The sequence below is a fragment of the Mytilus galloprovincialis genome, chromosome 8 (genome assembly GCF_965363235.1).
Source record: "Mytilus galloprovincialis chromosome 8, xbMytGall1.hap1.1, whole genome shotgun sequence".
Classification (NCBI taxonomy): domain Eukaryota; kingdom Metazoa; phylum Mollusca; class Bivalvia; order Mytilida; family Mytilidae; genus Mytilus; species Mytilus galloprovincialis.
Window position 1 is genome coordinate 38,171,781 of NC_134845.1, and position 11,410 is coordinate 38,183,190.

An 11,410-nucleotide genomic window follows, 5' to 3' on the forward strand; every position below is an offset into this window, starting at 1 on the left:
ATTACTACATTCATCCTGGTTAATAATATATTAATCTAGATATTATCGTTTTCCATAAGTGGGGCGAGTTCGCAGGAGTAATATTCACGGAATTTAACTTATATACAACGGGATAACATCTTTTTCCAGAAGTGGGGCGAGTTGGCTTTACTAAATTCATCCTGGTTAATAATATATTAATCTAGATTTTATCGTTTTCCATTCAGTGGGGCAAGTTTTCAGGAGTAATATTAACGGGATTTAACACATTTCACAAGTGGGGCGATTTTTTAAAAAGTGGGGCGATTTGGTAATCCAGGTTGGGGCGTTTTTTTTTTTAAAGTGGGGCGAGTTGGTGAAAAAGTGGGGCGATTAGGAGTGGGGCGACTTGCCAGTGGGGCGACTTGTCATGGATTCTATGGAGGCAGACATCTTGTAGATTCGAAATGAATATCCGAATTCACATATCAAATAAGTACAAAATTTACTTTTTCTCTATCGAGATACAAACAATAATTGAAATCGAATAGTTTTATCAAATCAATTAATTTTTGAAACATATTTTAAACAAATAAAATTAAATATTACCCAATCAAAATCAACCAATTTTACAATTTCCTCCTATCTGTCATGTGAGTGCCTAAGGTCAAGGATAAAACCGAAAAAAGCGACAGATCTGTATATATAGTTTCAAGAAAGTAACAAACCCATTAAATATGGGATGCTGCTTTAGCAGCGAAGATGATAAAGACACACTGGTGAACATTCCCTCTTTTTAAAAACTTTTAACTGAACCAAACTGAAGCATAAATTTATAAATGTGTAGACCCTCCCCCTCTTGATATATTTTACACTACAGTTATCTTTACTAAATTTCGCTCTTTACCAAATTTCGCTCTTGTCAATACTATTTATCAATCACTGTTAAGGTCTGGGATATATTTAACATGGTAGCTATTCAAGTTTCGCATAGCACACCAAACTGATAAACCTTATTTAAACCTCAGATTGCTGTCAGTCATTTTCTAGGTTGCATTTCGTGTGCCAGAAAATATGACAGCTCGATGTCTGTGACTTCAGATGTCCAACAATGATTTCATTCGATACATGACGTCACACCATAATGGCCGTTACATTCGGGACACATTGAAGAAAAATATAACATTGTTTAATCATTTGTCAATCTTTGGTTTTTTATTTGAAAAAGATACAGCAATGAAAAGAAGCTTGCATACATGTAAGTAAAAACATGGACAGATGTGTCCCTCCAGCACAGTCTGTGTGGACACATGTGTTAAAAGGGTTAAAAGTTGGTAAAAGCAAATTCGAGCTTATCATCTTCTCATTATTTCCTCATTGGTTTTCATGCTATTAAGAATGCATTAATTTGTGATGTCACAATTTCCCTTGAAAAAGGATGCACAATACGAATTCATATGTCCTATGAAAACATATGATCTAACCATTTATTATGTCCATATTTGTATACTATGCAGACTCTCATTAATTAACAGAGTTCGAGAAAACTTTTGTTGACCTATCTGTCATGTCTGTCATGGGACCGTCAAAGCAAGATTATTTGTCAGTCCTACAAATTTTGTAAATTTTATACTAAACATTGCTAAAAGAAAATTTTTATTAACATATTTTATCGACAATATAACTTTATTATTATTAATATTAGTAATATTTTTCACAGCCACTGGCAAATGAACAATGAAGGACCCATTCTGGTCTTCTGATTGTTCTTATTTACAGTCATCTTCACTATCTATTTCATCATCTGAATCACTTTCTCGGTTATAATATATTTGTTGTCTACATCGAAGGGTTCAATCGCTGATTGTTTGCCAGGGATGGCTCCTTTAACAAATTTAGTAGGACATGTGTAGATCGCCGCATTGGTTTGTTTATAATAAATTCGTAAACCAGTAACAGAAATTAGAAATGGTTACATCTAATGACAAATGTAAACATGTACTGGAAATAGTTGCGGTACAAATAATTAAAAACCAATAATTTGTATTTGCTGCCTCTCACTTGAGCAACAAAGATTGTGAGTAAGAGCATGAAGAGCAAAGACTTGGTTGGCTCAGTCAGAAAAATACAGATCGGTTCGTTGAAAATCATGTTCGCTCACATTTTTATTATGTAATCAGGATTTCTTTTGTGGATTACATTGTATCTTGACGAAATGGATAAGAAGACCAAGTCATTCATCTCAAAGGCTATGAAAGGCAGAATTAAGATTCCAAACAGTTATCAAACTAGTCAGAAACTGTTTAAAATAATTATCAGTATTTTTTCATTAAAAATCTTCATTGTTTTTTATCTTACAACATTGTACAAAGCTTGCTACATTTTGTACTTGCATTTTACTGTCCACCAAACACAGAACAATAAAACGAAATTAGCTTTGTTAATACCAATTAACAGTAATCATGGTAATCTTCAATAAATCACAATAAATAATTATTAAACTATTCACCATGATCACAAAAAATATTTCATTTATAAAATTCACAAATTATATTTTTGAAAATATAATTATATACATTTAGCATGTTTAGAAAACATTTTTTAATTCAACCAGTATTTTAATAAGAAAACATTGTGAACAGACCCAAGGGTTTTCCTGCTGAATATATGTTAAAATATAAAATCAAGCAGAATAAAACTACAAAATACAGAAGGCAATATTAATCATGTTAATTGACAAGGGGGTCTCATTGGGGGTTCTGATCCTGGATCCCGCTTATTGTTTTGTCAGATTCCCTGTATCACTATGTACAATGTAACATTCTGTAAGCAATTCTCCTTTTTTTGTAAGTTTTTGTGTCCCAATAGACTTCATTTTACATTTTCACAGCACAACAATTTGACTTTCACATGTTACGCTTACAAAAAAATCTGCAATCCCACGTCACGCTTAGACCTCAATGAGATCAACTGACAAAAACTTATGAGGTATTGCTGAAAAAAACAAGCATGTCAGAATGTTACTTTGAATGTTTTAGGAAGGATGTCTTGCTAAATGACAAATGGAATAAATGGTGACAATCTTGATAGCATTAAATGTAAACAATGTATTACAAAGTTTTTATTTCTTTGAAAACTGCAGACTGACAGTTTCATCTTTCATTTAAGATATTAGAACATATGTTTGACATGTATAGTTTGTAATGTGCATACTTTTTTTTCAGACTAATGAACCTGATGAAACAACTAGACTTATAAACCCTGTACAAAATCATTCTCCAAGATCTGTGTAAGTAAAATGCATGATTGATAAACTTTTATAGGTACATTTTGTAATCATATATAGCTTGCATTATCACACATCATTTTTAGGAGGCACTAGTACCATGATTACTGTATTATATATGTTTGAGATTTATCTTACACCATGTACACGTAACATGTATGATGTACACATGATGTAATTGACAGTGCTTAGCAATAGTTTCCTGGTGTAAGTCCACTTTTACATGTTACAATAATGTATAACATTCAAACTGCTACAAGATGTGGGTGGAATATCTTTACAATACAGCAAACCAACAACCAATAAAATAAAATAAAATCTATCAATTTACCGGTATGCAATTAGTAAAAAAACATCATCATATTTTGCGCATTTATTGGAGAAATATGTATATGACGTGCCTTATATCATTAAACTTGACAAAAGCAAATTTTACTGGGTTTCTGTTAATTTAAGATTTACCTTGAACTTGAAGCTTTGAACATGTTAAACATTGGAGTGACTGATTATCATGATTACTGGTAATTTGTCAGTTTTAGTTGTTGCTGTTGTTATGGTATCAAAACAGAAGAACCGAAACCAGCATTTACAGAACCGCCCCAGCCCTATCATCCTCCTCCTATTATACAAACACTACCTAGGTAAAGTTTGGTATGGCATGATCAATCTAAAGCAAAGCACTGTTATAAATTAACATTGCTAAAATTTGAAAAATGGCTTTTACCATAAAATATCTACATGATCTATGAACAGTTTGTTGCTTCACTTGTACAGTTGTCTTTAGATATAGCTTTGACCTTTAACCATCATGAACAGTTTGTGGCTTCAAAGTGGACTTGATATATAGCTTCCACAAACCCTACTTGCATGACTAAATAAGTAACTGCAAATGAAACTATGAATGTAGTAATGCCTCCTTCTTATAGATATATTGATATCTACCATGACTGCTGAAGTATGGTTTTGTGGGCGATACATTCACAGGGATTCATTTATAATCTGGATAGTTGGATTTGATTTCATAAAATATTAAACAATGACTTGTTTTGGGGAAAATTGCAATGAATTCTGTAATTTCAAACATGATGTGATCCTACAGGTTTGATACCATAAACATTTGAAGGGTCAGTGATTTGGGTCTTGAAAAATTTAACTTGATGCTGATTTTTGACAATCAGACAAACCTGCTTTCAGTATGTTGATATGATAATTTGGAAATATTCTCAGTGATGACTTCTGCAACAATGTGCAAGTTAAATTCAACATTCTCCAATTAAAAACAAACATAATGATAATTCAAACATTTCTAGAAATTTAGTGTTTACCTTGTACAAATATATGCTGTAGGAGAATTTCAGGGTATGCTTTTATATTTAACAATAATCATCATTTTAGTGAAAATGTATTTGTACAGTGCATTCATAACCTGTACACCTTAGGAATTTAACAGAAATATGGAAAATTCATGTCTTTCATCATGTGATTTTGAAACATTTTTAGCTTGCAGAAAGATTTTTTAATCCTTATACTTTATTTTCGTCCTTGCTTGTATTTACAGTGTACAATTTCATAATATTATATATAACTACCTAAAAAGTGAATGCTTTTCCAATATGTTCAAATTCTTGTCATATTTCTTAGTGATAAACTTTATGAAAATCATGGCACTCAGTCAGTTCTGTATTCTTTTCCTTAAATAAAAGGATAAAGTAAAGAGTAAACTACATGTATCTCTTATGCATTATTTTATATTATTTCTTTTCACTAAGCATCAGTCCATGATAGACTATTGTATGAAATGTATATTTACACCAAAAAAGCATGACTTATAGACAAAATAAACATAGATGAGGTTGTTTTGTCAAATTGAAGGTTAAGAGAATCAAAGGCAAGCTTATTCAATCTTTTTTCAATAAATATAAAGTATTTTTGCTACAAATGAAATAATAATTTCTAGTATGTTATTGCAAAACTGATTGATTTGCCTACTTTACAACATGTACAAATGACTAGCACATACTTTTTTCATGTATTTGTTCAACATATTTTAATATCTCCAAAAATGATTTAATGTCCATTGTCAATTTTATTTGAATGTTGACAGTGGTCCAAGCAGTGAGCCAGCAATAGTAAGTCATCCAAAAGGAGATGAACATTCAGCGTTAGAAAGAATATTACAGAAAACAGCAAGGTTGGTTCAATATTATTTTCATTTGAAAAGTGTAAACACACATTTTAAAGGATGGTAGATGCTAAATGTACATTTTAAAATACATTTTATACCCCCAGCAAAGTTTTTAGCTGCATACAGGAATTTACCTTGTCAGTCCATCTGTTGATCAATGTGTATTGAAAGTGCAGACTATCCTTAACTAAAGAGAAAAAAATGAAACATTAAACAGCTGTAGAACACTTCTAGAGGATGTGCAAAAAGGAATTTAATCATTTCCAGATGTTAGAGGGGAGATAATACAAAATATCTAAGTATATTGCAATATATTTTTGTAAGTGTCATAGTTTTTTTTGAAGATCAAATCCTCCTAAATAGCTTGACAAAATTAAAAAAAAACGAACTTTACTGAGTTGTTGAATTACACAACCTGATGATGTACTGGAAGGAATATAGTCCCTATGCAATTAGACATACTAAAGAGGAGATGATTAAAATTATTTGCTTCAATATGTGGTATGTCTAGAGAGCAGAAGAACTCCTTTATAACAGCTTCATGGATATTGATGAAAATTTATACAGGACGAGGATGTTCAGAATTGTTTCACAGATTTTCTTCAGCATATCTCTTGAAAAACCTTTTACCAACTGCTTTTGGAATATACCTCATAAGGCCATAAAAAAAGAATAGGTTTGTTTGCCCAAACCCTACCTACCCAGAAAAAAGCTGCCTACTCAAATTCTTTTATTGTCCTGATTTGAAGAAGTTTTTTTTTAATCAGATAGGCATGAAGACTAATAAACATCCGATACGTAAATTTCTTTAAAAAAAAGAAAAGAAAATGCCTACCTAGCTACCTACCCACTGTCTCAACCTTGGGTAGGATTTGGGCAAACCAAAATATTTTTAATTGTGGCCTTATGTCTTCATTGCTATCATGGCTATAGATTCATCTTATCTGAAATGATTAACCAACACAGACAGTTCTTTCTTTTTCAGGGATGTGATAGATGTTACAAATGAGAGTAACTTAGTAGAACAAACAGAATATCAAGAGAGAACTAGACAGTATAGGTAATTTTCAATTCTGGGTGCAATACATTGTAAATATCATTGCATGGAGGGAGTCAGTACCTCATTCATGTAGATTTTCTTCATTAGGGGCCTTAAGCCTTAATCAAACAGTGCACAATGAACCATTACATAACTCATTGGTACTCATCTAGTACTTTGTCATTAGATATTTTGTGAGCAACAATAAGTCAATCTAAGCTAGTTATTTTTGAAAACATGTAGAGCAATGTATGAAAACTAGACACACCCATGGAAATTCAATTCTTTAAGTAAGGATAAGAAAAAGCAGCTAATAGGAATGAGTGTCCATTGTTAAACATTGAGAATTTTAAATGTCTCATTATTATGTTTTTGTGTATAATATATTCCCTTTTGAATCATTGGTTAACACTATTTTGTGATCAAATAATGTAACTTGTAATCTAAAAAATTCGTATTACTTTATATTTTCTTTTTTTATTCAGCAACAGAGTTAACATGGTAGTAGGTGGCAGTAGTCGGTTAAAACAGAAACCAAACCTACCTAATTGTGTTACTGCTCCACAGTCAGTGCTAGCCAGTAAACCGATTTCATTACATGATATTCAGTTGGTAAGTAATTAAATATACAGTCAATGACAGTAGCCAGTGAATATTATAGAATGACAAAATTGATCAAAGTATTGTCTAAAATTGGTCAGACAAACTTGAGGAAAAAGGAGTATGGTCAATAGGGTCCTTATTTGGCCCAAAAATTACAGCAAATTTAAAAGTTATCATATGTATTCTTAAATAACTGAAACTGAAACACAAGGTACTCAGAGAAACAAAACAAATTTTACATTGAACAAGTTTCCATGGCAACAAATCATGATTTATTTTGCATATTTTGTAAAATTTCGGGATTTTTCTTTGTTTTTCATAAAATTATATGACTATTTTAGATTGAAAAAGTATGTTCGCACCCAAGAAACAACTTTATGTTTGGTGGGATCATGTCAATAGTAATAGTAAAGCTTCAGTTAAATTATTTTGTTGTTTATTGCATGCACACGATATTTCCATAACAGAAAAAAGATGGAAAACTGCATAAAATCTATTTTTCATTGTTTTATTTTTGAAAATAGTACATAATATGACGTAATTGTAACGTCATCAGGTAAAAATCTTTATGTTTTTCTTTTATATTTCTTGAACCTATGCAATTCTAAACATAATGTGCCAATTTGAAATAGATATCAAACGTTTATTTTTGTGGTCCAAATTCAGGCCTTAATGCCCCTACTCCTTTATGATTGATAAACATGATAAACTCCAGAAAAAAAATACTTATATTTCAACAAAAGGGTCTAGGTTTACACTCTGTATCCACTGGGCAGTAATAAACGCAAAATCCATTGATTGAAAACGGTTATGATAGAAATAGAATATATTATGTAAATATTAAATAATCAAATAGACATCAATTATTTGTATCTGTTTAAAATGAGATATTTTAATAAGTGTATCCTTTGATTATAGCCAGTCTGTAAAGATTCTTGACATTGTTCAAATAACAGTCACACCTGTGTATAAAGGTTACCATTAATACAGAAGAACTAACTTTGTAAAAGGTGACCTTTGAGTTGAGGCTTAAAATGCATGGGTATATCCACAGTCATTGAGACTAACAGAAGATGACCTGACTCAACAGCTTTTCTCCTTATAAGGGTTACTTTTATAGCTTGTTTCGCTCTACTGTAAATTCAGAAATTATTTTGGTGTTTTTATTGTAAAAAATGCAACAAGGTTATAATCTCAATCATTTAAACTCGCATTTTGAATTTTTTTATATGAGTCAAGCAGGATTTTTTTCAATTTTGCTAAATTTGAAATGACAAAATCACAATAATAAATGCACCCAATAATTTCTGAATTTACAGTATCTTGATTTAAAAAAAACATGCACACAGAACTTTCTGTTTTAGAAACAATTCATCATGATTTTATACAAAGCAAGAATATTAGTATGATATTATATAATTAAAGTCTTTTGCAGAAATCAATACAAGTTTTAGTAGACCAACAAATTATTGTTCACCCAGACTGAATAATTATCAGCTGACAGCATCTTATCCAATGAAATTATTTCTATTTATAGATAACTAATGCAACAGAGAAAGCATCTAGATGCATAAAAGAGATTAAGGTTCAGCATAAAGAGAATTTAGTCGTACCGTTTGGTGTTCCATGATAGTCATTTGTTATATTAGGATTTATTGTTAAATATTCATTACTGCACATATGTACATATATGTATTTATGTATATATATAAATGTATGAGAGAGTGTATAAAATGCGAGATAGATTTACAGTTGGAGAGAAGAATTTTTGTGTGTTTGTATGATTTAAAGGTCGGAGTTCATCATGTTTATTGAGTAAAAATATAATGATCGAAAATGTTTATTTTGTTCCATAGTCACTATTGTTTATGCGCATTTAATTAATGGAATTAGAATTGATTTAGTTATTGTATATCAAATCATTGTACAACTTTAATTCACAAATTTATACAATGGAAAAACAAACAAAAACCATATTAACAAATAAACCGATATACTTTAGGACCTAAATATTTTGTGTTCCAAATATGAAATTTCATGGTTTATTCTGTCGAAGTTCTTCTGGGCACACACCAAATTTTTCAAAATATCAAATCATTTTTTTTTTCTATAAATAGCAGAGAGATTGATTCTCATTGGACTACATGAAATTGTATGAGATCCTTAATTATTGTGTTCTAGTAATGTTCATGCATGGTGGGCAATATCAAGGCGGGATGAAAACAAACCTTGCTCAGATGTTATAAAATATGTTTTCTTTCAATATTTGACAACGTCAATGCAAGATTTTATGATTGCAAAATAAATGTTTACTAGGTCCATTAGATAGAATGAGTGCATTTATATGTTTACATCATTCTTTTTTACTCTTACATACTACTATCGTTACTTGCCTTGATTTAGAACTTTTACCTATTTTCGTTTTGTGATACATGTATTGAAATGTCTAAAGAGTAAAAGTTCTTTTAGAAGGAAAATTGTTTATGCATACAACTTGCCTTTTAGTTACTGCATGTCATTAAAATGCCTTACTTTGGATACATATAATTTCATGGATGTCAAATTTTGTGAATTGAAGAAAAATGTATTTATTTTGAACGTTTAAATTTGCAGTTCACTTATGCCAACAAATTTGGTACCTCACTAATATATATAAATTAACCCACTGTAATTAATTTCAGTGCTGTATTTCACAGCTCCTTCAATTTCAATCTTTGTTTTGAGAGGTGAGAGGTCAATTACAACTAACTTTAATCCTAAGATGTTCTATCAATGGTATTTTAATAATCTTATATCAATTACCTTGAGTATATGGCATTAAAATGGCAGGGTACTCTAGATCTTTTGCCATCATTTGTAAACCTTTTTGGTTGCTATTAATTGTTTGGATACTGTCTCCAATTATATTTTCTATTTACTTTTATTCATTTGATAACATTGCATTGGTTAAAGGTATGATGAATCAAATATACAATTCTAAACATTTAAAGGTGTATGTTAAAAGGTTATTTACAAAATACATATATTTTTTCTTAATTAGCTTATGCCTCATATATACAAATGAAAGTAAATGATTTTGTTACTATATAAGATGTTTATTAGAACGTATTGTCATACACATAAGGAATGGTAGCTCTAATATTAACCAGAATGTAATTGTTAAATAATCTTTTGGCCTAACATGTGCAAGTTCACTTTATGAAGAACTTTAGATACTTGGTGCATATTAATAAATGCTGCTTGTATGTGCAATTAATTATATTTTTTTATATATATATTGAAATGATAAATATACCGATTCTGTGTCCTTACTTTGCTAACAAGGATCTGACAAACACTTCTTTCTTTTTGAAGACCCTTTGGGGTCGTCTTGATTTGTCCTAATGCTACATGACTGCAAAAATTTGAAAGGCAATTTTATTTGGCTAACTTAATATTTACTGGAACAGAAAGTAAAATGGGGTTTGTCAAATCTTTGTAAGCAAAATGATGACACATGATCTGTAGTTTTATTATCATATTGTTTTTATATCTTCCTAGTATGTTATAGAAAATGTATAATGATGGATACTGTATTTATGATTGAGATACATTAAAATGAGTTAATTTCTTAGATTTTAAATTTCCTGATTCAAAGGCCAAACCAGTTTTCAAGGATTTAGTTGTGTATTTTTTGTTGTCTATGATTCTGTTCTTTCTTAAAGATGAGATTTATGTGGGGATATTTTGGAGATTTATTCTGAATCTTCAAAATTCCCTGCTTACCAATAAGGGAGAAGTGAAAATTTATTTAATATTAATATAACCTTTTCTCAAAAGCTGAAAGAATGAGTTGGTGATGGTTCCTACAATTCAAATGCATAGCTGTCATTTTTTTGACAGGTTCCTATCCAAAAGCATTTACTTTATTTTTAAGTAAGAAAAATAGTAGAGTATACATCCCATGCTTAAGACTATATAACTTTCTCGATAATTTCCTTATTTCATTTGTTTTCTAGTTATAGCACACACTACTAATAACAAAATGAAACTACAACAAAAAGAGATAGAGATTATTTTCATTAAAGTTAGAATTAAAATGAACATTCCATTACTTGGATATAAGAATTGTGAAGCCAACTTGTTGATTGTAACTTATTTTAGGATAAGATATAGATGTGAAATAATAACTAAAAGTAAATTGTAGATATTACCAGAATGTTGACATTTACATGTACAATATTTTGTGTGATTAATTGTTCTATGTTTTATGTCTACATCATAATCTGTGCTTAAAATGTAATGTTGGAAGGTGGACATTTTTCACAAACACTATTATGAATAAAGACTTTTTATCAAA

The 11,410-nt window shown here is 30.2% G+C and overlaps 2 protein-coding genes across 3 annotated transcripts in view; one reads left to right on the top strand and one right to left on the bottom strand.

The window, feature by feature from the left end:
• LOC143041867 (asparaginyl-tRNA synthetase-like) overlaps window positions 1–615 on the bottom strand; it is a 25,150-nt gene extending 24,535 nt beyond the window's left edge. The window contains exon 1 of the mRNA XM_076213994.1: window positions 568–615. The gene's annotated coding sequence lies outside the window, so the exon portion shown is untranslated. The remainder of the gene's footprint in view (window positions 1–567) is intronic.
• LOC143041868 (ragulator complex protein LAMTOR1-like) lies at window positions 615–11,410 on the top strand. Of its 2 annotated transcripts, XM_076213995.1 has the most exons (7): window positions 615–737; window positions 3,183–3,247; window positions 3,778–3,885; window positions 5,349–5,435; window positions 6,415–6,489; window positions 6,954–7,080; window positions 8,609–11,410. In XM_076213995.1, exons 1-7 carry the CDS (start codon window positions 696–698, stop codon window positions 8,699–8,701), a joined length of 597 nt encoding a protein of 198 aa, XP_076070110.1. In that variant the 5' UTR covers window positions 615–695; the 3' UTR covers window positions 8,702–11,410. The 2 variants fall into 2 exon arrangements, with proteins under 2 accessions (XP_076070110.1, XP_076070111.1); XM_076213996.1 differs by lacking the exon at window positions 3,778–3,885.

Excerpts from the sequence above, each read along its gene's own strand:
- LOC143041868 (XM_076213995.1), top strand. The coding sequence starts at position 696 with ATGGGATGCTGCTTTAGCAGCGAAGATGATAAAGACACACTG. Across the intron at positions 3,248-3,777 it reads AATCATTCTCCAAGATCTGT|TTTTAGTTGTTGCTGTTGTT; the intron begins GTAAGTAAAATG and ends GTAATTTGTCAG. Across the intron at positions 7,081-8,608 it reads CATTACATGATATTCAGTTG|ATAACTAATGCAACAGAGAA; the intron begins GTAAGTAATTAA and ends TTCTATTTATAG.